Source organism: Periophthalmus magnuspinnatus, chromosome 3 (genome assembly GCF_009829125.3).
Source record: "Periophthalmus magnuspinnatus isolate fPerMag1 chromosome 3, fPerMag1.2.pri, whole genome shotgun sequence".
In the NCBI taxonomy this organism is placed as follows: Eukaryota; Metazoa; Chordata; class Actinopteri; order Gobiiformes; family Gobiidae; genus Periophthalmus; species Periophthalmus magnuspinnatus.
In genome coordinates, this window is record NC_047128.1 from 7,584,676 (window position 1) to 7,611,489 (window position 26,814).

Genomic DNA, 26,814 nt, shown 5'->3' on the forward strand with positions numbered 1-26,814 from the left:
ACCCCGCAACTTGGAGTTCTTACCTGCCCTGGATAGAGTACGCCCACAATTCTCTCGTGAGCTCGCCCACCGGGTTGTCCCCGTTCCAGGCGTCCTTGGGATACCAGCCTCCGCTTTTCCCCGCGGAGGAAAAGGACCTTGCCGTTCCGTCAGTCCAGCATCACCTCCGACGCTGCCATCGGGTCTGGAACAAGACCAGGACAGCCCTCCTTCGGTCCGGGGCGCGCACCAAGGCCGCGGCCGATCGCCACCGCATCCCGGCGCCCACATACCTGCCCGGCCAAATGGTTTGGCTCTCATCCAAGACCATCCCGCTGAAGACCGACTCCTGCAAACTGTCTCACCGCTTCCTAGGACCATTTAAGATTGTAACAATCATCAATCTGTCTGCTGTGCGACTCCAGTTGCCCCCGTCTCTTCGGATCCACCCCACCTTCCACGTTTTGCAAATCAAACCAGTCCGGACCAGCGAACTTTGCCTGCCTCCTACCCTGGGTCCCGCTCCTTGGACTATGCTGGCCCTGTTTGTCCTGGTCTCGTCCCCGCCTCCTTCTTCACTCCAGTCCCGGCTTCCCGTTCCCGACCCGCTCTCCGTCCGTCTTGTCTGCCTGCTGCTTCCTGGATCCTCGTGTTTGTTATCAGACTGTTTAAGACTGTGATTTCACTAAAGACTTGTAAAATAAACACTGTAACCTTGCCCCGAGTCTGCACCTCTTGGTCTTTCCCGCACCCGTTACGACACATATATACATACATCTGTAATTGGTATCAGGTATCAGGTTGATGTCTTTTGCACTGGTAATGGACTGGCAGACAGTCCAAGCAAAATTACTAATAATAGAGGCACTGTCAATCTCAAACTCCAATAAATGGAGAAGACAGGGAGACAAGCATAATTATGTACTGTAATTTTAGGCAATAGTTAAATTAATAACTAAATTATACTCATTACGTACCCTGAAACAATAAAACATATGACATAATATATTTTTCTCACTATCCTCAGTAAATGACATTCTCCTGACAGTGGGGACTGCCCTGAGTTACGTTAAAGTATTGCGTCATCTTCCTTTAGTTATGAGTGAATGGATTTTACATTTTTTGCAGTTTTTCCAGAGCAGTTTGTGGCCAATGTTGTGATGTTGAAAATGGAGAGAGAAGAGACAGAAACCGATGCCTGTGAGCAGTGTCGGTCCTTGAGTCATTGTCACATCATTACTGCTCTGTATCCCAGGGTGTCTCAGCCTATGGCATCTCAGGAAGGGGCTCTGATTATGCTGCTTTTAATTTTTCATTGCCTAATGCACTGAAGACATGGAGGACACGCTCACTTGATTTTAAATGGCAGACAGCCATGGAACCCCTTGCGTTATTGCTATTTCACTCCTACTGCGGATAGGGTAAAATCTTTAGTCGTGGTACTAGTAGTCATCTCATCTAGGAATTTGTTTATACATCAGATAATTATTATCAATTATTTAAATGAGTCAATAATTTTTACAATTAGAAATAAGACTGGATTCATCCAATTTGTCATTGCCCCAATTTAGAGTTTAGCCTTGGTAAAGCAATGGATAGACTTGTAGCTCAGTTGGTAGATTGTGTGTACACTGATCCAAAGGTTGATGGTCCGAATCCTAATCTTGACATAAATAGCATTGGTTGAGTGGTCAGATCCACAGGTTGGTGGGGTGATTCTAGCTGCTGCACATGAATGCTGTCGTTGTTTCCTTGGGCAAGACACCCTTGCCCCCAGTCTATGAATGTATGTGTGAACAGGTTAGTGGTTCCTTGATGTAAAATGCTTTGAGTGCCTTGAAGGTGGAAATTCAGCCAATATATACAAGGTAATAGGATCAGCATGTTTACATTTTATGACAGCATTTAATGATACTCAGAGCAGAACAATGTATTTTAATCAATGATTATGCACTATTTGGCAATAACCTTGGTGATGCAAAATCAAGTTTACAGTTTTCCCCTCAAATGGTTCCATTGTATGTAAACCATTTCCACTATTTTTCAGTTTTTGTTTTTTGGGTTTTTTTTTTGTTTTTTTTTGTTTTGTTTTTTTGCAAATTAGTACAAGCAATTTGAAAAAGATGTTTTTTATAATGCTATTTTTAAGTCAAGTTAATTTACATACCTAATATAAGTGTCGTTTTGTATGATTCATGTGACCATCTAAATAGTCTTTTATAACCCAGGTATGTCCAAACTCCCCGGCCTCCTGCTGAATTGGCTCAAGTGATCATAGGCACAAGTTTTAACAGTAAATTTAAGTATTTCTACAACTACAACCTCAGTGCAATCTGTTCCATTGCATTATGATACAGGTCCTTAGTAAAAAAAAGTTTGAACAAACCTGGCGTAACCAAATTGATATTACATTTGATGTTGTTACGTTGTATTGCAGTGAAATACTTTTAGCTATATTCTGGCTTTTTTATTGCCTCCCCTCACTATTTGAGTCACTTCTAAATGTCACAACTCTATATATCCGTCTTTAATCAAATCCCTATTTTATTTATTTTTCATCTCTTCCAGGAAATCACCACTCTCTTCCCTTTTTCTGGCATCTCTTTGGACATTTTGCCGGACAGCAGTGACCTGGGGGCTGACCTTAGTGACTACATTCACCACCGGGTCAACAACAGCGCTCGCGTCGCCTCCAACGTTACCACGGCAACAGGCACTGCCCCCGACCCGCTCCTGGTCAGCAAATTCAGCAGCCACCTTTCGTCACGGAGCAATGGGTCCATCCTGTACCTCCAGCTCACATTGGACTTGTTTCATAAGGGACACCTGGCCATAAAGGGAGGGAACTATCTAGTTGTGCCTGTTTCGTTGTCAGAGGTGAGACATCCACTTTAAAATATTGTGGAGTTCAACAGTGTACAAGGATTACGGTTAAATATTGCTTTAAAGTGCACTATGTCTCTTTTCTAATGGAGGGGCCACCACCTACTTGTCTCCACGGAGATGCTATTGCTTATTGCCTGGAATGATGCAAAGAATCGCATTAAACGGATCTATTGTCAACCCTGCAAACTACCAAATACTTAAAGGGCCCATATTACGTTATTTTCTGATCTATGCTATAATGTTGTTTCTTGGAGTTGTGTTTTTTTTTTGTTTTTTTTTTGTTTGTTTTTTTATGCATACGTTTAACACACAAACCCTGTAGGCTGAGTCCTCTCAAACTGAAAACACTGTGTTCCACCTTGTGATGTCATGTGGTAATACATGAAGTGCTTATTTTTAAACACATACACCTTCCCTAGAATCATTTGGATAATTTCAGTCCTGCAAATCCTAATCTGTACTAACAAGGCAGAGGTAAAAGAAAAAGGTAAAAGATAGCATTGAAAACTACCGCTTTGTGACCTCACAAGTTGGAACAGAGCATTTTGAGCTTTGGAGATGTAAACAGACTAATAGTAAAGGATTACTCAAACATATTTGAATGAAACAAAGATGATAGCACATTATAGCACGACTTTAAGATCACAAGGGTCAAATTTTACCTTTAAAGAACTAATGACCCAAATCACTGTAGCCACTTTTATTATATAACTGCAAATATTATTCTTAGGAGGCTTAAATATATGATATTTCAATTGTTTTTTAGAGAGAAGCAAACTAACTGACATTTTGCCATTTTGCTCTTTTTTGTTTAAATGTTCTGAAAATTATAAGCATTTAGATCTGATGTTATAGTAAATTTTTTGCCTTCTGTCAGATATTCTGAAGCTTATAGCATTTTAAAGGGTCTATAAACACATTGAAACTATCCAGATTTTGGAATGTTCGTGAGTGTAAACATAAGGAGTGTAAAGTCTATTTTTATGTTTAACTTATTATCTCAAAATAGTCTTTCATATCGTTACTGGAATATTCAAGAAAGATATTGAAGTTTTTTCGTATAAGGTGTCACCCTAAATTGTTGAGCATAGTCGGTGTATCAAATCCCTAGTATAACCCTGCGTCATCCTGAAGAGTCATGTGCTGTGAAATTACTTTTTACTCCAGTCTAAAGGCAATCAATGTCCGTAAAATTGCCACAAAGGTGCACAAGTGACAAGCGGGGCTCATGCTTGTGTTTTTCATATAAAACACATAAGAGCAGGTGCTGTTTCCAGATTACATCACTAACAAATTAAACAGCTACATCAAATACAAGATGGCAAAAATGACACACGATTACAGAAGTAAACCTGACAGGAATTTAATTTTGTATAAATGAGTGTGGAACAGAACAACAGATGTGCTACTAGACTGTGCAAAGTGTGATGTTGAGGTGTGGGGCAAAATATTAACATAGGAAGATATTGCAAATAGTGAAATACCAACACACATGTTCACATAACAATTTAGTTCTTGTGCCAGTCCCAAACCTGGATAAATAGGGCTCTGTAGCATCGGCATATAAACAAGGGCTGTGCAATCTCTCAGTCGTCCAGGTCTGATCCAGTAAGGGCTCCAATTAATAATTATTTTACTCGTTAACATATTAGCAATTCATTATGTATCTGAAATTATAAAGTCAATTATAATGTGCCATTGACATTTTTAATATACTTATACCAGATTAAAGTAAAAATATACACATAAAGAATATAAGAAAATATAGCATAAAGATAATCAATTTTTTGTTTGCTATGCACTGAAGTACTGCCTTAGCTGGAGCCCCTATGTTAATCCTATTCTGCTAAAGGCTAAACTGAGGTATATGTTTGTCACAGTTTGATGTATGAGAAGAAAATTCAATGCAGACTAGTATCTATTTTTATAGGCAGAAGTTATTGAAATAGGATAAAACTTGCAAAAAATACCTTTGCAGTTAATTTGAAAATGGCCATGTTTACCAGTCATTCCTAAGTTGCAAAAATATGCCCCAGTAACATATGCTAGACCTTATCTAGATAATTCATACCAGCTACACTTTTGTTTATATGTAATTTCATAAAATAACAAATAAAATAAAAAAAAAAATAAAAAAAAAAAAGCCTATACAGTTCTGCATATGCAACCCATGTATTTTGAAAGAAATTATTATTGTCAATCATTTAAGAGTTGGCACTTGAGCATGCTGTTTTCATGGACCTAATTAAGTTTCTACTCCAGTGTACAGAAGCTATTAGTTGTAGGAGAAAACCCACATTGCTAATTAGGGATTTCTATATATTATTTTATTCTTATTCTGCAAATGCTTATAGTCATCTTATAGTATAATTTGTTGCATAGATCTTCCCCTCTTGGGTTGAGGGGTAGAATTTAATTAAACCATTTTTGTAATTAATTGAAATAATAGTCATAATGACACTTAAAATTAAAAACTAAATGCTCTGCCCTGCTAAACTAATTTCATTTATTCTGATATTGTCTTGGTTGGTATTAAAAATCCCACATTACACTGATAATAGCTGACTCCGGTTTGTGTTTTAAGGTTTATCTACTGATGTGCCGTGTGGGCTTCCCAGAAAAAGAGGCATTTGAACAGGTACTTCCGGTTTTGAACGTGGCACTGGCTTCTCTACATCCTCTGACCGACGAGCAAATGTTCCGGGCCCTGAATGCGGGTAGCGTGAGTGGGGGGCTGGAGTGGACCGACTTTCACCACAGATTAGACAGTCTGGCTGCATTCATGGTAAGGGTCTCGGTATAATGATATTTAATATGACAAAATTAAATGATTGGTCTTCCTTGGATTTTCTTTGTGCAAAAGTCCCTGGTTTTAAGTTGGTTCAATCAGTGGTGGAAGAAGTACTCAATTTTGTTAAGTAAAGTACAGAAATCTACAACTATACCTGCTTGTACTTAGGAACATTACTTTACTATATTTACTTTGTTATGTTCCACCACTGGGTTCAGTAATATATCCAACTAATTATTTAGCCTTGAAGTTTCTGTTGGTGCTTTCTTATTGTTTCTTTAGTTATCCATGGGTTTCAGAGTGATGAATCCATGGGTAATACCCTTGCCATAGAAATTAACTATTTCAAACATCATTTTGATCATTTTGAGAAGAATCATTACATTTGGCATAATTACCAAAACATGTGAAATCTGTAATTCAGTCTCTAACTGTACCAGCTCTTTGTAATCAAACCTTTTTTATAATAATAAAAATCTGTTGAGTTCTGAATGAATTTTAATAACACATTTTCACTTATAAAATCATCACAATTTATAATCACAATCCATTTTCACAACCTTTAAGTTTCAAGAAAAACATCTTAGTCACAATTAGGACCTGATTAAGGGTGTGTTTACACTTTCACAAACACTACATTAAATTTGGGACTAAACCTGGACTAAACCCTAGCCTGAACCTAGACAAGACCAGGGCTGGACCAGGAGTAGAACAGGACCAAACCAAGTCATCAGAATTAAACTGGGCTCAAACCAGGACCAAACAAGTAACTAAGTGTGAATGCATACTTAGTCCTGGTTTAGTTTTTGGTAGTTTTCATATTCTAGACTGTGATAATGTCATACTCCCATATAGGGGGCAAGAGCCAGTTTCACCTATTAACTATATTGTACTTTGCTAATATCCATATGGTTAGTTCATAAATGTTGAACCTGATTATTTGTATTTGTGAGTAGACCCATTAAGTCACTCTATTTTAAGGAACATGTACATTTTAACAATTTTCATTTTAACTGTCCCATTTGTATTAAATATGATTGGCCTGTAGAATGTTGATATGATGTCATCTGAAGGTTTGGGCCAGAGTTAGTCCTTGGATACTTTGCCTTAAGTCTAAATCCGGATTTCTATTTGTAATTCCTTGTCTGCACTGTTTAGGTGCGACGGAGGGATGGCACGCGTATGCTATGTCACCCGTCCTTCAGAGAGTGGCTGGTCTGGAGAGCAGATGGAGAGAGCAATGACTTCCTATGTGACCCGAGGTAAGGGGGGGTTCATGGCCATAGAACAGCCTGAGCACATATGCCCAATGGCTACAAACGCATACACATTGACACATGATTACTTGACAATTTGTCTAACTGTATATCTGCAGGAGCGGGCATGCACTGCTGGCCTTCATGTTCTCCAGACAGGAGGGTAAACTGAACCGGCAGCAGACAATGGAGCTAGGACATCACATTCTGAAGGCTCATATATTTAAGGTAACAAAAACTTTAATTATGTATGTAATTGAAGGTGATTGACTGTCCCTTATTATAGATTTTGGTCTGAGGTTCAATGGTAATGTGTCAAAATGAAATAAAAAGGTATGTTTTTGATGAGTATACATGCATACATAGATAACATTATAGCATGGTTCGAAAAGTCCAAGAAGTCAGTTTTGCATTATAAACTGTCAACTAACTCCTACTAACTGATTGCATCAGTCTCATATACTATCTATGGTTAGTGTATATGAAAGCATAACTTGACTTCTTGCTACATCATTTTGATTGTATTTTTTAACCAACCCACATACAGAGAGAAATGGTAGTTAGGCTTTCATTGGCTGACTTAATCTTTTTAACTTCTCAATTGAATCGATAGCATTTTCAGCACTGGTTTTACTACATAAACTAAAACAGCGCAAATAAGAAAACATTCACTTTCATTGAATTAAAAACAAACAAGTGGGATAAGTAGAGCCTTTACCATCCTTTTTTTCCACACTTTTGTAGTAGGCCTCTGCTTGTCCTTGGTCTTGTTTGCTGCTTAAAAGTTGATGTACTATTTGTTGTATAAATAATTCAAAATACGCACAATAGTGACCCACCCTCGGTCACATCATCTCCTACTCACATTAATTCATGAACACAAACTTCTAGTGCTTTGTGACTTCACAAAAGGCTAAAACACCACACTGTTGATTTACTTCAGGGACACAGCTGAGGTTCTCTAAAAAAAAGCAAAAAGAAAAGTGAAAATTATCAGGTTTTTTGCTGTTGGCCCTGAAGGCAGGAAAAGCACTACTCTATAGGCAACTGCAGAAGTGCTGACATATTGAGATAAATATAGAGGCTATGAATAGTCTGAATATATATATATATATATATATATATATATATATATATATATATATATATATATATATATATAGATAGATAGATAGATAGATAGATAGATAGATAGATAGATAGATAGATAGATAGATAGATAGATAGATAGATAGATAGATAGATAGATAGATAGATAGATAGATAGATAGATTTTATTTTATTTATTTATTTTTTTACTGAAGAATCAATGGAATTCTTAAATTTACTCAAAAAAAAATAAGGCACTTTGCTTCATTAATATTTCTGAATAGCAAATAAATTATACTTTACACAAAATTAGAACAGCACCGGAAAATATGAATGCTTTAAATGGAGCTTAATAGTGTGTTGAAGCTATTGCCTCAAAATCATTAGAATATTGGTTTCTTTTTATCTGGAATTTCCCTGGCTCTATTCTAACTACCACCGAAGGTCATCTAGTTAAAATGAAAGCACATACAAGGCTAAATGAATAGTGGTTCTTGTGGTGAGTCTGTAATCAGGTTTGGTGTGACACTTATTCATATTTGCAGTGCATTTCATGTAAAACTGAAACTCTTGACCTCTCTCTGCTCATTCATAATCCCAAATTTATGATCATGTACAGTAAAAAGATGCTGCTTTCCTGGAGTTAATTAGAGTCTTAATATCGCTCTCTTTCTCTCACTCTCCCTCTTTTTTGATCTGTCTCTTACCCTCTTCTCCTTTCTCTCTGTTTCTCTCTTTTGCTCTGTCTCTCCCTCCCTCTCTCTCTCTATCCTTCTTTCTCTCTCTCTTTTGCTCCCTCTTTTGCTCTCTCTCTTTTGCTCCTTCTCTCTCTCTTTCTCTCTTTGCACTCTGTTGGGAGGCTGGAGGACTTAGAGGGGGTGAGGACAATGAAGGATAGAAACTGTTATCATTTTTTTAGATACTGATTTTATTCTAAATTTTGCATGATGGTGGGTTTTAAGGGTGTGAGCATAGTCTGAGGTATGTTGTTTCTCTTATAGCTGAACTTGCTTGGATGAATAAGGTTTAAGGCATTAAGTTTAAGTCTCTCTCTCTACCTTCTTTTGTTTTTCCCTTTCCTCTTTCTCCCTGTATCTCTCACTCACTCCCTTGCCTTTCTCATTTTCACTCTTGTATCTCTCTCACCCAGGGCCTGAGTAAGAAGACTGGTGTTTCGTCCAGTGTTTTGCAGGCCGTGTGGGTGAACTGCAGCACTGACTCTCTCTCTGCAGCTTTAGCCTCCCTCAGGAACCTCTACACACCAAACATCAAGGTGACACACTCCTCTCCTACACCAGGGTGGAGGAGAAAAGAGCTATAGTAAAAAGAGCTTCAGCAAAATGTACTACTACTCATAAAATTTAAAAGAGGTTGGCTGCTATACCCACAATGAACAAATTAATATTTTTTTCAGAGTGGGGTCAACCATCTGCTTGCCTCCACAGAGATGTTGTTACTTTGCTTTGAATGTTCCACAGTATGTCATTAAACATATTTGTTTAATTATTGTTGTTTACATGTACTCTAACAATTTGCTGGGTTGCTTCTCCGCAGATCTGACTAGGAAATCAGCTATGTGGTGTCACATGCTTATCTCAGTGGAGATAAATGTTTAATGACATACTGTGGAACATTCCAGACCAATGAGTGAAAAGGGATGGAGTAACAATGAAGTTTTAATTAAATGTTAATATATGTATGAATATGTTTCTACTGGGCTCTACTTTTTAGTCGCTGATAGGAAGATGAGATAGTAAATAGATACATGTCGACATGCTTAAATTTTTTTCTTCAGTTTATACTTATACTTTATACAGTACTTTATAGTGGAATGTTCATTAGTTACCATGGTGACACAATGCATGCATTAGCAAACATAGCCAAAAAGTATTTAGAGTGTATGAAAACTCAAGAAAAAATACAAAATGGATTTAAACACCACATTTTCAGGACTGTGTGATCAATATGAGTGTTCATGGTCCAGTTTAGTGTTTTCAACAAAAAGGTGTGAGTGACTAACTGAAAAACTGTAAGTGACTGTAATGTTATTTGAGAGGGATTTGTTTAACAGCACAAATCAGCTCACCTGTTGTAGTTCCCACTACGTCAGCTCTTTTTGTTCAGATTGTGTTGAAATTAAGCTCATATTAATGTCTACAAAGCTTCAGATAGACCAGTTAGCATTGCACCCCCAGGCAATGTTGATGACATTAGCTGCAAAGTTTCAATTGCTAGTCTGTTTCCTAGTCTCTTCCTCATGACTTAACCTTTAAAATAAATTGATATTCATTAGATCTATGCAAATGTAAATTAGTTGTAGTTTTTTTTTAATTCCACAGGTGAGTCGTTTGCTGATGCTAGGTGGCGCTAGTGTGACCTGGTGCACAGAAGTGGTGGGTCACGCTCCAATCCTGGCAGTGCACTCCCATTTGGGACATTTGGAGATGGTCACCCTGCTGCTGGAGATGGGGGCTCCTGTTGATGGGACCACAGACAGTGGCATGACCCCCCTGTGTTTGGCAGCCTCTGCAGGACACACTGATATTGTGGTCCTCCTCTGCAAGAAAGGGGCTAAGGTCAGTGGTGTAAATGGTACTAGTGGATTCAGACACTTGTAGGGATATTTGTGATAGTTGTAATCAGTGTTCTTTTTAAGTAGAAAGTTTAGTTTTGTATTAGTCTTCTGACCTATATGATTTTTTAATTTTAGTCTAATTTAACTCCATGAAAATGTAATGCTAGGGTTTACTTTTTAGTCTTTTACTAAGATAAATTCTGATTATAATTGATTTTGTATGTATTTTGTGTTGTCCATTAACAAAAACCATGACAAAAATATTTTTAGTTGATGAAATTAACCCTAGTTGTAATTAAAATAGTTATAGTACTGGTAGTAAGTAATAGCTATTCATGAGTTTTAGTGATAAAACCTAGCACTATTGCCATAGCCATAGTAATGTATGATTCAAAACAAAATATTATATGTTTGAACAGTCAAAAGTCATCAAAACGGTGCTTATAAATAATAAGCTGAAACCCATGAATAGTGGACGGATTCTCCTTTTTGAGAGTGGTTCCTTGGGGGGACAGGGAGTCTTCCTGGAAGGGATGAAGGAACCAGATGGAAAATATGACTGAGAGCTTGGAGACACATACACCGTACTGGAGAAATCTGTTGGACAATATGCAGACCAATTGTTCTGTGTCACAAAAAATGTGCAACTCTGCTTGTTTTGTTGATTTTTATGGTTTACAGTGCAGCAGTTTTGTGATAATGGGAGAAAAAGCAATTCCATTATTCTGTTACTACAGACTCCAAATAACCATCCATCCATTTTCTTCCGCTTATCCGGGGCCAGGTCGCGGGAGCAGCAGTCTAAGCAGGGACTCCCAAACTTCCCACTCCCCGGACACATCCTCCAGCTCCTCCGGTGGGACCCCAAGGCGTTCCCAGGCCAGCCACGAGACATAGTCCCTCCAGCGTGTCCTGGGTCTTCCCCGGGGCCTCCTCCCGGTGGGACATGCCCAGAACACCTCCCTAGGGAGGCGTCAAGGAGGCATCTTGAGCAGATACCTGAGCCGCTTCAACTGGTTCCTCTCGACGTGTAGGAGCAGCGGCTTTACTCTGAGCTCCTCCTGTGTGACCGAGCTCCTCACACTATCCCTAAGGGTGCGCCCGGCCACCCTACGGAGGAAACCCACTTTTGGCCACTTGTCCTTAAGGTCATTACCCAGAGGTCATGACCATAGGTGAGGGCAGGAACATAGATTGACTGGTAAATCAAGAGCTTTGTCTTCCGGCTCAGCTCCTTCTTTACCACAACGGACTAATAGAGAGACCACATCACTGCAGATGCTGCACCAATCCACCTGTCAATCTCACGCTCCATCCTTCCCTCACTTATGAACAAGACCCCGAGATACTTGAACTCCTCGACCTGAGGCAGAGACTCACCACCCACTCGGAGAGGGCAAGCCGCCTTTTTCCAGTCGAGAACCATAGCCTTGGATTTGGAGGAGCTGATTCTCATCCCAGCCGCTTCACACTCGGCTGCAAACCTCCCCAGTGGCTGCTGCAGGTCCTGGCTCGATGAAGCCATCAGGACAACATCATCTGCAAACAGCAGAGATGAGATCCTGTGGTTCCCGAACCAGACCCCCTCCAGCCCCTGGCTGCGCCTAGAAATTCTGTCCTCGAGGACCCGATGGAGAGTATAGAGTTGTTCCAGTGTTCCCGACCGGGACGAAAACCACACTGCTCCTCCTGAATCCGAGCTTCGACTATCGGTCGGATTCTCCTCTCCAGTACCCTGGAATAGACCTTACCGGGAAGGCTGAGGAGTGTGATGGCCCTGTAATTGGAACACACCCTCCGGTCCTTCTTCTTATACAGAGGAACTACCACCCCGATCTGCCAATCCAGTGGCACTGTCCCCGACTGCCACAACATCTATAGACTTGAGGTACTCAGGACGGATCTCATCCACCCCCGGAGCCTTGCCACTGAGGAGCTTGCCAACCACCTCGGTGACTTTAGCCAGGGTGAGAGACGAGTCCACCTCCGGGTCCCCAGTCTCTGTTTCCTCCTCGGAAGACGTGACGGTGGGATTTCAGAGATCCTCAAAGTATTCCTCCCACTGCCCGACAACATCCCCAGTTGATGTCAGCAGCTCTCCACTCACACTGTAAACAGTGTTGGTGAAGCACTGCCTCCTCCTCCTGAGGCGTCGGACGGTTAGCCAGAATCTCTTTGAGGCCTTCCGATAGTCCTCCTCCATGGCCTTGGGTTCAAATTGGGAAGGCCATTCCTCCCGATCATGCCCCTCCAAGCGTCACTGTTATTACCCGCATGGGCGTTGAAGTCCCCCAAGAGAACAACGGAGTCCCCGGTTGGTGCACCACCTAGTACCCCTCCCAGGTACTCCAAGAACAGTACTCTGCACTGCTGTTCGGCCTGTAGGCCGACACAACAGTGAGAGACCTGTCCCTGACCCAGAGGCGCAGGGATGCAACCCTCTCGTTCACCGTTCACCGGGGGCACCGGGCACGCCCACACCAGCTCGCCACCGCTCCCTGCCGCTCCCCGCCGCTCCCCGCAGACAACGACGGGGAAATGGAGAGTCCAGCCCCTCTCAAGGAGTTGGGTTCCAGAGCCCAAGCTCTGCGTGGAGGTGAGGCCGACTATATCTAGCCAGTAACACTCAATCTCTCACACAAGCTAAGGCTCCTTCCCCCCAGGGAGGTGGCATTCCATGTCCCCAGAGCTAGGTCCATGTCTGGTCGTGAGATCTGGTCGTCGGGGGCCCCGCCTTTGACTGCTGCCCGGATGTCTCTGCACCCTCCCCTCATGGCTCCTCCTGTGTGTGGTGAGTCCACGGGCGGACTGCCCCATGTTGTTCCTACGGGCTGGGCCTGGCCAGGCCCCGTGGGGAAAGGCCCAGCTACCAGACGCTCACTGCCGAGCACCCACCCCAGGTCTGGCTCCGGGGTGGGGCCCCGGTAACGCCAGTCCGGGCGAAGTCCTGAACCGCTCTTAGTCTGACCCGTCTCCTAGGACCTGTCATGCCAAGTGCTCAAACCCCTCCACCACGTTAAGGTGGCGGTTCAGGAAGGGGATCCAAATAACCAAGTATTAATTATTATTTATTCTGTATTTCTATAACTTATAATAAAAATAAATAAATAAAAACATTTAAAAAATAAATAAATAAAAATACTAACATTTGTGTAACATTTGTGTTTGTCATTTGACACCTGGCATTCATGAGTTTTCAGGCAAATTATCTTCCTAATTTTTCTCATTGTGAGGACTTTCCCCCTATTAAAAGAGAACATTTTGATTTTATTGTTTTGTTAATCTCCATTAGCTGCCCACTAGTTTCCTGGCGTACTCTTTTGAAATCCGTTATTGCTATAACAACAGAGCACAGTTGACATAGCTTGAAACCTGTAAATAAGCCACTTTCCAACTGTCAGAATTCATTTCCATTGAGAAACTTGAAATCCAACTTCACCGAACTTTTACCGTTTTCTACAGAACCTTTTCTACAGAAACTTGCCCTCACTGATTTCCTGAAAAGCCCTGATTTCTCTGGGTCTATTTTTGGACACAGGCATGAGGAGTTGTAATATAGGCCAGTGTATTTTGGAGCAGTGTCCAGCAGATGTGTAAGGTCCTTATAGTTCCCTTGTGTGGCAGGTGGGACACTCCGATAAGACCGGTCAGTGTGCACTCGTTCATGCCGCTCTCAAAGGCCACGCCAAGATCATCAACATCTTGCTGGGACAAGACTGGGGTTCCGACAGCCCTCCTGAAACTGAACAGCACCATGGCAATGAGAGCACAACCAGGAAGAAACAGGCTACGCAACAGGCGCTAACGGCTGCTGCTAGCTTAGGACACACACAGGTACAGTATGCACATTTAGGTCATTTTTTTTTAAATCTTATTTGGGCTGAACAATATTGTAAAAAAATCTATTTACAATTCCTTTGACAAGTTTTGCATTTACGAGTTCATAATGAATTCAGCTCACAGTGCATAGTTGAAAAATGTGTTTGATATTAAGACTGAAATATTACATGCTAACTAAAATAGCATTAATTTCAGAACAGGTTTGTAGAGCTCTTAATCACTGGATCAGCCGGTCTTGTTTTTAGACATATTTCAGCCCTCACAATCTGCTAATTGCTGCCATTAAATTATGCTATTGAAATTAATCCTACAGCTCTAGTTCTTGTGATATTACCAATTGAAATAACTGTAACATGATGACAAACAGTTAAAATAAAAACAATCCATTTGTATATAGTTTACTGTGATTCAAAACAATGCCATCCCAATGACACATTTCTATATCCCTTTATGACACCCATCATTTACATTGCATAAATTAGATTATGGTCCAAATAGTTAGTGCTTTTAATGCATACATGGAACTGCCTTCTTTTACATTTTAGTTCAAATCTCTATCCACTTGTACTATCCCACCCAAAATGTACTTCTCAGTAACTGTTAGTCAGAAACCATGCCTTTAAATACCTATTAGTATGTATTAGGTGTAGAGATACAGTTGGTAGTTTTCCAAGTGTACATTGGGGGCTAATACACAGAACTGTCTCCCTGCAGGTTGTGAGGAGCCTGCTGGACTTGAAAGATGAACAGCTGGCGGTGCAGATGGACGTTCACGACTCTCTCTGGGGAGAAACAGGTGCGCGCCTTTCCTCTTTTGCTCCTCTCTCACTTCTCCTCCCCTCTCTCTTCGATCTCAACTCCCTTTCGCTCCTCTGCTCTCTCTCCTCACTCACTCCTGTCTGTCCTTTCTCTCCTTTCCTCTCTCTTCTATCTTAACTCTCTCTCACTCCTCTCCTCTCTCCTCTCTCACTTCTGTCTGTCCTTATTCTCTTCTCCCTCTTCTATCTCAAGTCTCTCTCGCTCCTTTTGTCTCTCTCTCCCTCTCTCTCTCCCTCTCCCTCTGTCCATCCTTTTTGTTCCTGTTCTCTCTTCTGTCTGTCCTGTCTTTTACTCTCTCGCCTCTTTTTCCCCCATTTCTCTCTTTCTCTTTCCCTCTCCTTTCCCCTCTTCCATCTCCCTGCTCTTCTCCTCTTTCCTCCCTCTTTACCCTCTCACTTTTTTATCCTTTCTCCTTGGTTCTCTCTCTTCTTTTGCTCTCATCTTTCTCTTTCTTTCTGTCCCTCTCCTTTTTCCCATCTCATCTCTCTGTTCTTCTCCTGCTAGTTTTTCCCCTCTCTCCTCTGCTACCCCCTCTCCCTCTCTCTTTCTTCTTTTTACTTGCTCCTGTCCTCTCTCTGTCTTCTTTTCTTCTCCTATTTCTCCCTACTTTTTCCTCACATTTCTCCTCTCTGCTCCCTCTTTTATTCTCTCACTTTTTTCTGCCATCCTTGGTGAGCACTCTCTCCTCTCGCTCCTCCTTTGTTGCTTCTTTTTTCCTATCCTCTGTCATCCTTCTGTCTCATTTGCCTCCTTGCTCTTCTCCCCTTCCTCTTTCCCTCCTTTTTTTATCCTTTGTCCCATTACCCCCCTTGCCCCCTACCTCCCTCCCACCCTCCCTCCCTCTCTCCCTCCCACCCTCCCTCCCTCTCTCCCTCCCACCCTCCCTCTCTCCCTCCCTCCCTCCCTCCCTCTCTCCCTCCCTCTCCTCCTCTCATCTCTCTCCTCTCAGATAAATATAGCTCCTTTACCTCTTTCTGTCCATCACACCGCACATGTAGAATCATGCTCCAGAGGACTCCAGGCTCTGCATTTCAACCACATATCTGCTGTTTTTGTAAACTTTGGAAGTACAATAGGCTCTGTTAGAAAGAATAGTGTTTACATGTAATTGACTAACTCTGAATCTGGTCTATCATTTAAAGTTGCATTACGTAACTTTTCCAACTGAGAGTTCACCACCTGCTTGTCCCAATGGATACGTTCTTTCTTTGCCTATAATGTTCCACAGTATAGCATCTTAGTTAACTGCATTAAGACAAGCAGGTGATGCCTCACATGGAGTAAGTTTTTTAAATATGTTTTTGACCAATAAAAAGAAGGATCACTGCCATACTGTGGAACATTCCAGACAAAGCAGTAATATATCTAAGGTAAACAAACAAGTTTAAATTTTTGTTTTGCATTCATCCCTGTAGAAAACCAAATAGGAAACAGAAACTCTTTTCCAAGTATATGTACCTAACTTTTTGCTACAACAAAGCTCTGTTTATTAAATTCTCTATTTTGTTTGGCCAAAGTACAGCATCCCATTTATCCAGTTATCCAATTTAAACATATAAATTTAGTTAGAGCCTTTTTCTGAAAGCTTGTAGAGCATCCTTGGTGCACTAAACTGGACTAACTGGATTTCACATTACGCTTCAGGGAATGTACAAAGTTAACATTTCCTCTTGTTCCATTTGTTATAGTAAAGACTAGCCCCAAGTTATACTGTGTTTTCCATACATACATAGCGAATGATGCTAGCAGCACTTAAAATGCTCTCAGTACATTCATCTTCTTTCCTTTATTTTCTAAAGGCTAGGGGCTACTCTAGCTCTTACAGGCATGAGGCAGTGTACTCTCAGAAGAATGGTCAATTAATTAGAAGGACGACACTTGGAGACAAATGACCATCCTTTACTTCATGTTTGGGTTCTTCACTTTCCTAACACAGGCATGTCCTTGCTTTATATGAAAGTTGCCATAGTACTCTATTCAAGGTGTGCTATGTCACTTTTTTGGTGGACACCTGCTTGTCTCCATGGATGTTATTGCCTCGCCTTACCTTGAATATTCCACAGTATGGGAATAATCATCAGGGGAGTCAACGATGAAAAAGGGCTAATAAAAACCTGGAGTCTACCCAAATGCTGGTAGATTCATATTTTAGTAACTCTTATTGTCAACAGCCATTTTACCAGATGTCAAATATAGTAATTTTTATACATTTTTGGGCCAGTGAGCAAGTCCCTTCTTCATAGATCATGATGTTTTGTAACACTTTACAGATGGAGCAAATTAACTAACACACATAATAATTTATTTAATTTGTTTCTGTGTTTTTGGAGTGGGAGTAGCTACAAGATTTCCATGAGTCCGTTCCATTTATAGACCACTGCTTTTAAATGAGTATAAATGACCTCCACCCACTTTAATCAGTGTGTTGCACTGTCTTTCAACCCTCTAACCTTGTTACTATTTACTGCATTTACTTTGAGCAGAGAACACCAACCCGATTTATGTTATGAAAATGTCCGTGTTATGTTTTATGATATCCTTTAAAGACACGATAAATGCATTGATTGGTTCGTTGAGGTCACATGATCTGTTTATCAGTGTGAGTTACAAGCATCAATAGTTATTATGTGCTGTAATGTGTTGTTTGTCATTGTGACAAACAATGTGCTTTAGGAGCAGGAGGTGGAGCGCTAACTTTGAGCCACAGTTTGCCCATAAAATGTCCTTGAGCGAATTCTTGTGCTACCAGGCAGATTCGAGCTGTTTACAAAAAGTGTCACTTGAACTATTCACCTCAACTAAAAAGTTATGCTGCTGGAATACTTTCATTAGTAATATAAGTAGAAGTAATAGGTGTAATAATAGTAGTAGTACTAGTAGTAGTAGTTGATTTTAAGCAGAAGCAGAAGTAGTAGTAGTTGTTGTAAGAGTTATGGTAGTAGTAGTAGCAGTAGTAGCAGCTGTACCTTTTAAATAAACTACCACATGGTCAGATGAATATTAAATTTGAATGTGGTATTTGAATGATATCATATAATTGACCCTTAGCTTAAATTTGGCAGCCACATCTCGGTCAGTCCGCCCCAGGGCATTCCTGGGTATGGTAGTAGCTCATCACAACCACCAAGTTTAGAGAATTGTATTAATAGATAATCTAAAGTATTTTTTAGGGTCCAAAACAGTTTCAAAGGTAGTTACCATGGACATTCCTGGATCTAGTATGAGGGACCGCATCAACAAAAAAACACTATGCAAATTTAGGACTGTTGCCATAGCATAACAAAATACACTGCCTTGCCACCTGGATTTAACTAAGCAAATAGGATGGGGTTGCTGCAGTTGGTCAAGCCTAGGTTCAGCAACAGTATGTGCTCAAAGAATGAGGCCAGCCGACTACCTGAATATACTGAATGACCAGGTTATTCCTTCAATAGATTTTTTCTTTCCTGATGGCACGGCCATATTACAAGATGGCAATGCCAGGATTTATCGGGCTCAAATTGAGAAAGAGTGGTTCAGGGAGCATGAGACATCATTTTCACACATGGATTGGCCACCACAGAGTCCAGACCTTAACCCCATTGAGAATCTATGGGATGTGCTGGAGAAGCCTTTGCGCAGCGGTCAGACTCTACCATCATCAATGCAAGATCTTGGTGAAAAATTAATGCAACACTGGATGGAAATAAATCTTGTGACATTGCAGAAGCTTATCGAAAAAATGCCACAGCGAATGCATGCCATAATAAAAATGAAAGGCGGTCCAACGAAATAATAGTATGTGACCTTTTTTTTTGGTGGCAACTTTTTTTTTGGCCAGGTAGTATATCAGTCTGAAGGGAGGAGCTAGAGACAGATATACAATACAGGCTTGGATGAGCAGTGAAAGATCTTCATTCCCACAACATTTTGTCCAGTTGACAGATTAGAATTTTTCTTTTACTGAAGTCTGATGAATTATTTTTCCTGTGTCGCAGATCTTTGCCTGTGGAAGTTTTTAATCTCTTGAATTTATCAGATTTTATCAAAACTGATCTTTGCTACCTCGTTGCTGAATAGATTTCTTCAGGATATGATCTGATGAGTTGCAGGAGCGCCTGAATTTAAATCAAATACAAAATGCAAATCAGCCACACAGCTGCCTTCTCACCGCTCTCACCCTCTTCTGCATTAAATGTGTCAATTACAAATCCATGCCTGGCAGTTTTTGTTTAATCTTTTTTCTGATTTCTGACAGGTTTGAGCGCGGCAGCAGGCAGAGGGAGGATGGAGATATCCACGTTACTGTTGGACCGAGGGGCGGGGCTTGAAGTGACCAATCGCAGAGGAATGGTCCCACTGCTGAGTGCATCAAAACATGGGCACGCTCAGGTAATATGGAAGTTTATTTATACATAAAATAAGAAGAAAATAATTTGTTGTAAGATAAATTCAAATCTAAAAAAAATTAATAGTCACAATATGCATATCACAAAGGCTGTGATCTGTTAAAGGTACATTATGTAACTTTTATTTATTTCTTCTTTCTTTCTTTCTTTATACAGGGTAACCCAATGAAAGCACTTGGGCTCTTCTTTTCATGGGCTCCCTGTTTGAAATACAATAAAAAACAGAAAAATAAACAAAACATACAAGTATACAAGTCCATATAAAACATTAAAAAAGGTGCAGGTGTGTGTATAAAATTTCTTTACCACATTATTAAATTGTGATGTATCCAGTTGTGCTTTTTGTTGGACTGTATTCTGGGGCAGGGTTAGCTACCTGCTTGTTTCCATGGAATATGTATTGCCTTACCTGGCACTGTGGAGATAGTAGAGAAGTTTAATGCCATACTGTGGGACATTCTCATGGTGACAAATGGACTAATCAAATATAAGAAAATAAAAGAAAGAAAAGTTATATTGTGCACTTTAAGTAATCTAATGTCCCCTTCAAGCAACATAATATGATTTGCAATGAATGACTAAAATTACTAAATTAATACTATGTACTACTTTAGACCTCTTAACTGCCCTTCTTATTTCTTGATTTATTTATTTATTTTTGTATTTCCCCTAAGACGGCCCTTTCTGTATGCTGCATCTGCCTATTTATTCGTCTGCAAAAAAAAAAGTTATGTTATGTCCTCGTTGTGAATGCCTGAAAATCTAATCGAGAACATTCTATAGATTTTGTGAAGTACTTGTCAATTAGGATTTAAGCTGCTGCAATAAACAATGGAGTCAATATTTTGTGATGCAGCCTAATGGAATGTGTTTGTCGTCTTAAAGCTGAATGATAATGGTAGAAGAGCAAGCTTTACAGTGTTTTATTTATTCATTTATTTACAGGACATTGAATTTTAATACACATTTCTGTGCTAGTCTGCAAAAGGGTATTTTAACTTCCCTAATAGATTTGCTGCTTTACATGTGTTTCTGCGAAAGCATATAAACAAAACGAGAAAAACATGATTTGACTGGTTGCAATTAGCAAAATACTATCACTATAATAATTTCATTAGCATAATTTTATCTGAAAGAAATTACTAATTATGCTATCTTATGTTTAAAACTTGCTTAGGTTGTTTTTTTAGACCTGTAGAAGCAATTCAATTCAATTCATTTTATTTTTGTAACGCCCAAAATCACAACAACAGTTGTCTCGAAGGGCGTTCATGTTTTGGTTGATGGGGGAAGGCCTGGGCGACCCGGGATCGAACCAAACCTTCTTGCTGTGAGGCATGAGTGTTGCCACTCAGCCACCGTGCTGCCTACACACAAAATCAAACAATAGGAAAATCAGACAAAACAAGAAAAATCAACCAGGCGAGGAGGAGGGAGGGGGGCAAGCATCTCTTAAATGCATAGGATTCTTTTATTAGTTTAAGAGTTCATATTTAAGGTTTCTCTCAAATGCTAATGATCCAATATGGGTTTAAAATGCACTCTATAACTTTCTATGAAAAACTCAAATCTCATATTTTATTGTAATAGTAATATTTGTCCCAAAAAAAGTCACAATTAGATATTACCAAAGGCCTTAATCAGTAGTGCTTACACGTGTGTTTATATGTACAGCTCCAATAGTATAAAGATGGATTTACACATAAATGGACTATGTGTAATTGTAGTAAGATTATGTGGATGGGTCAAGTCTGGCCAAGGTCTAAATCAGTGGTGGAAGAAGTACTCAAATCTGTTACTTAAGTGAAAGTACAGATACCAGAGCAAAACATACTCAAGTAAAAGTATCACGTGAAAAATCTACTTAAGGAAAAGTATTAAAGTCCCCCTTTAAAAATGTACTTAAAAAGTAAAAAGTATTTTGCACAAATTTTGAGGTCAAATGTACTGATTTTGATAAAGATGTGTGTGTATGTTTTTGTTTGCTCAAAGTACGAATGTGTTAAAAAATAAACCCCTCTGCCTTTTCAGTAGGTCTCAAACAATAATAAAAAAATACTTTACTTTTCAGTCCAGTTCACAAATGTAGTGCAGTAGAAAGTACAGATACCTGCTCTCAAATGTAGTGAAGTAAAAGTAAAAAGGAGCCACTTTAAAATTTACTTAAGTAAATTACAGATACCTAAAATTTGTACTTCATTATTGTACTTTACTACTTTTACTTTGTTACATTCCACCACTGGTCTACATTTTTTTTATGTGTGTGTTTTCCAGATTGCTGAGATGCTGCTTAAACAAGGTGCCGACATCAACGTAACAGACAAACAGGGCCGTAATGCGCTTATACTGGCAGCTTCAGAGGGTCACACAAGCACCCTGGACCTCCTAATGGTAAAAGGTATCACAAAATACAGTTATAAAAATAACATCTTTTACATATTAAAGGCTGGGTTTCTTGCCTGTGTTTTTACTGGTTTAAAAAGAAAATACAGTCACAACTGAAGCTGGATTACCAGTGTAACCTACAAATAGAAGATGCATACAAGTCTATCTCAATATATGGACAGGCTCTCATGTGAAAGTTAGGGTCTAGCACTGACTGATGATTGTCTACTGTTACTCAGGTTTAGGTGTGACTTCAGATGAGAGAGTGTCCTTTTAGGTTTATTTCCAACTAGATTTAGTCATTGGAACTGGCAACCCAAATGAGAGACTCATTGAGGCTCTATCTACTTTCTAATATTCATCAGATTCGGAATAATTGTCTTGAGAACCAAAACATAAAATAAACTAAAAAAAACTTGACCATTGTGTCAAATGTTTTTGTAATTCAGAATCAATTATCTGTACAATTGTTATCCCTATTCTGTTTGAAACTTTTCTATTGTTACCCGTAGGTGTGTCCCTGTCCTCTGTAGATCAGGAGGGTCTGACTGCTCTCAGCTGGGCCTGTATAAAGGGGCAGAAAACAGCGGTTCAACACCTGGTGGAGGCTGGAGCCGACCTGAACCAGCCCGACCGACAGGGGCGCACACCTCTGGATCTCGCAGCCCTCAATGGAGACGCAGAGACAGTGGGTTTCTTTTGACTAGAATTAAACTTATGCAAATCTGTTATCAAGCTCAACAGTTGTGCCCACCTTGAAGCCCATCAGGATTGTCAAGTAAATTTGTATTGACTCTTTAATTAACCTTAATTAGGCCCGAGCCCCTACAGGGCGTAGGGCCTATTGCTTCCGCAACGATGAGTGCGAAGCACTCATCGTTGCAGACTGTCTTCACGAAGTTGCGCGCGAAGCCCATTGACTCGATGTTGACGCTGACATGCGTTAACAGGAGTCAATAGGAGGAGTCGTCCACCATCGCCCCCTGCACAGACTCCTGTGACCTAGCAACCCATGCCGTAGGCATGGGACATGCATATTTGTTCTTGCTAGCATGTCTTCGCCCATTGACTCAATGTTGACGCTGACGCAGCGCGAAGCGCTCATGTCCCCAAACACACTCCTGGCATCGAGCCCTATCCAAGCCCCCATGCCGCAGGCATGGGCCATACTTGTTACTGCTAAAATGAATGGAAGTCAATGGGAGGTCAATGGCGGACCCCGACGTCACGGTGACGTGGGGAAAGTCGAGAGCTTTCAAAAAACGTATAATATGTCATTGTAATGTTATCGGATATATTGTTTTTGCTAAAAATATTATTCTTATTAGGCCCGAGCCCCTACAGGGCGTAGGGCCTATTGCTTACAGGGCGTAGGGCCTATTGCTTCCGCAACGATGAGTGCGAAGCACTCATCGTTGCAGACTGTCTTCACGAAGTTGCGCGCGAAGCACCGCGACCTTGCACAGACTCCTGTGTCCTAGCAACCCATGCTGTAGGCATGGGTTTTCATATTTGTTGTTGCTAGCATGTCAGTGTCAACATCGAGTCAATGAGCAGGATTTTGACCCCCTAAACGAATTTAAAAACTCACCAAATTTTGCCCAAAATTCAGGTCTGCTGAAAAATTTATTTTTTTATGTGGTGCATCATTGGGCATAAAAAAATGGCGCGACAGCGCCCCCGGCAAAAGTCAAAATACATTGCGTCAATGGGAGACGTCCCGACGTCAACTTTGCTGTAGAGCCCCGAAATTCGGTACACACGTTCTTCAAGTGATGCCAAACAAAAAATATGATTATGGCCACGCCCTCTGATGCACCGGAAGTCGGCCATCTTGGATTGAAAATTCCAAAATGCCAAGTCAGCGTTTTCGCTTACGTCGCATTTTCGTCAACTCCTCTGAAGGCGCTTCACCTGCAGGGCTGAAAATCACTGTACATCATCTAGACAAGTGGGGCATCAAAAGTTATCCAATTCATGATGATCCCTTTTACGGTTTCCGTGCGGCGAAGCCGCAAAATTCCATCGGAATTTTTGCAATTTTCAAAAGTCAAAATTTGCTCCCGTTTGCGCATGCAAAGTCCGATTTGGCTCAAATTCAAATCAGTTGTAAAACTTATGGGCCTAAAGCTACTCATTATGACAGAAACTAAATTGGCGCGATAGCGCCCCCTACAGAACATCTAATAAATTTGTATGGAAGGCCAAAAATTTAGTTTTCCCAAATGTTACCAAATTTGACACAAAATTCCATTGGGTCATCCCAATCAATAAAGTCAATCAGACCTATGTCGTCTTTTGCACTGTGTTGCCATGGCGATGCGCCAAACTGCCAATGTTATCCTAATGGGAAACCTCTCAATTTTTCCCATTCATGGGAAAAATATTAGTTTCATGGAATAATGTGAAATTTGGCACCATGACTCCTCATGTCATCCTGATCAAAAAAGTCAATCAGACCCTTGTCATATTTTTAACTGGGTTGCCATGGCGATGCGCGAAAGCGCCCATGTTATCCTAATGGGAAAATTTCCAAATTTTCGTACATTTCAAAGTCTTATAACGACTTATTACCGTCAACGACGGACATAAAATTTGGCACAGTGATTCTTCAGGTCGTCCCCGACAAAAAAGTCCAGGGGCCAAGTTTGTATTTTGCACGGTGTTGCCATAGCGATGCCTGCAAAACCCATGTTTTTGCATTTTGTGCATCAGCACTTCCCATGTGTTTTGACTTGTTTGGTGACAAGTGCAGCCCAAAGCCGCAATAAAAAAGGGACAAGTGGCGCGTAAGCGCCACCCACAGGGAGTGCCGGGTCGGCCGAGTGCGAAGCACGGCCCGCGAGGGCCGTTCGATGCCGCTTGCGGCTTTAATTTTTTTTTTTTTTCTTGGTTCTTCTGCTTTTTGAGCAGGAATTTGACCCCCTGAACATATTCAAAAACTCACCAAATTTTGCCCATAATTCAGGTCTGGCGAAAAATTTATTTTTTTATGTGGTGCATCATTGGACATAAAAAAATGGCGCGACAGCGCCCCCTGCAAAAGTCAAATTTTTTACGTCAATGGGAGACGTCGACTTCAACTTTTTCATACAGCCACGACATTCGGTACATGCATTCTTCAAGTGATGCCAAACAAAAAATATTATTATGACCACGCCCTCTGACACACCGGAAGTCGGCCATCTTGAATTGAAAATTCCAAAATGCCGACTCAGCGTTTTCGCTGACCTCGCATTTTCGTCAACTCCTCTGAAGGCGCTTCACCGGCTGGGCTGAAAATCACTGTACATCATCTAGACAAGTGGGGCATCAAAAGTTATCCAATTCATGATGATCCCTTTTACGGTTTCCGTGCGGCGAAGCCGCAAAATTCCATCGGAATTTTTGCAATTTTCAAATTTCAAAATTTGCTCCCGTTTGCGCAAGCAAAGTCCGATTTGGCTCAAATTCGAATCAGTTGTAAAACTTTTGGGTCTAAAGCTACTCATTATGATAGAAACTAAATTGGCGCGATAGCGCCCCCTACAGAACATCTAATAAATTTGTATGGAAGGCCGAAAATTTAGTTTTCCCAAATGTTACCAAATTTGACACAAAATTCCATTGGGTCATCCCAATCAATAAAGTCAATCAGACCTATGTCGTCTTTTGCACTGTGTTGCCATGGCGATGCGCCAAACTGCCAATGTTATCCTAATGGGAAACCTCTCAATTTTTCCCATTCATGGGAAAAATATTAGTTTCATGGAATAATGTGAAATTTGGCAAAATGACTCTTCATGTCATCCTGATCAAAAAAGTCAATCAGACTCATGTCATATTTTTCACTGGGTTGCCATGGCGATGCGCGAAAGCGCCCATGTTATCCTAATGGGGAAATTTCCAAATTTTCGTACATTTCAAAGTCTTATAACGACTTATTCCCGTCAACGACGAACATAAAATTTGGCACAGTGATTCTTCAGGTCGCCCCCGAAAAAAAAGTCCAAGGGGCCAAGTTTGTATTTTGCACGGTGTTGCCATGGCGATGCCTGGAAAACCCATGTTTTTTGCATTTTGTGCATCAGCACTTCAATGTGTTTTGACTTGTTTGGTGACAAGTGCAGCCCAAAGCTGCAATAAAGAAGGGACAAGTGGCGTGTTAGCGCCACCCACAGGGAGTGCCGGGTCGGCCGAGTGCAAAGCACGGCCCGCGAGGGCCGTTCGATGCCGCTTGCGGCTTTAATTTGCATTTCCTTTTAACATTGCAGTTTATACAGTCTCAGCTACAGCTAAGTAATTACCACATAGTCATGGTCACATTTTTATGTAGCGCTTTTGGCTAAGGAGACGCTTATCCATTCATACACACATTTGTATACCAGTGTACACAGACATTGGGGGCAAGATGGGTTAAGAATCTTGCCCAAGGACACTACAACAGCATTCTGTGGGAGCGGGATTCAAACCACTAAACTTCTGATCATTGTTGATTATCCTCTATAAAGCAATTATTTTTAAATTGTTTCTTTTTTGTTTAAATTCTATGTGTGAGAAATCAAGGGGACTTTTACAGAATGCGAGAGGTGGGTGGGACTGTTGAGCTCCACAGTCTACTGGACTATTTTAAAACTTCCACATTTGTATTAGCTTGACATTTTAAGTATTGAACCATATTAAGTGACTTGAACTAATAACTGACTATTAATATGATGTTAGTATTATTAATGGCTACATATACTTTTTACAGAGTTTTAAAATTCATAAAGCATAGCCAACCAGCTTGCCTCGCACAGGTTTTGTAAAGACATCAGTCAATTATAC

At 40.6% G+C, this 26,814-nt stretch overlaps 2 protein-coding genes across 3 annotated transcripts in view; both read left to right on the forward strand.

Moving 5' to 3' along the window:
* The window catches only part of gtf2f2a (general transcription factor IIF, polypeptide 2a), a 63,341-nt gene extending 59,379 nt beyond the window's left edge, over positions 1-3,962 (forward strand). For both annotated transcript variants that reach the window (XM_055231701.1, XM_055231705.1), the window contains one exon: positions 3,952-3,962. The gene's annotated coding sequence lies outside the window, so the exon portion shown is untranslated. The remainder of the gene's footprint in view (positions 1-3,951) is intronic.
* The window catches only part of LOC117389695 (protein TANC1-like), a 99,612-nt gene that overhangs the window by 53,298 nt on the left and 19,500 nt on the right, over positions 1-26,814 (forward strand). The window contains exons 12-22 of the mRNA XM_033987414.2: positions 2,548-2,856; positions 5,450-5,650; positions 6,815-6,918; positions 7,032-7,140; positions 9,152-9,274; positions 10,341-10,577; positions 14,201-14,410; positions 15,131-15,212; positions 19,473-19,606; positions 21,898-22,021; positions 22,521-22,696. Of these exons, the coding sequence (XP_033843305.1) occupies positions 2,548-2,856; positions 5,450-5,650; positions 6,815-6,918; positions 7,032-7,140; positions 9,152-9,274; positions 10,341-10,577; positions 14,201-14,410; positions 15,131-15,212; positions 19,473-19,606; positions 21,898-22,021; positions 22,521-22,696 (1,809 nt within the window). The remainder of the gene's footprint in view (positions 1-2,547; positions 2,857-5,449; positions 5,651-6,814; positions 6,919-7,031; positions 7,141-9,151; positions 9,275-10,340; positions 10,578-14,200; positions 14,411-15,130; positions 15,213-19,472; positions 19,607-21,897; positions 22,022-22,520; positions 22,697-26,814) is intronic.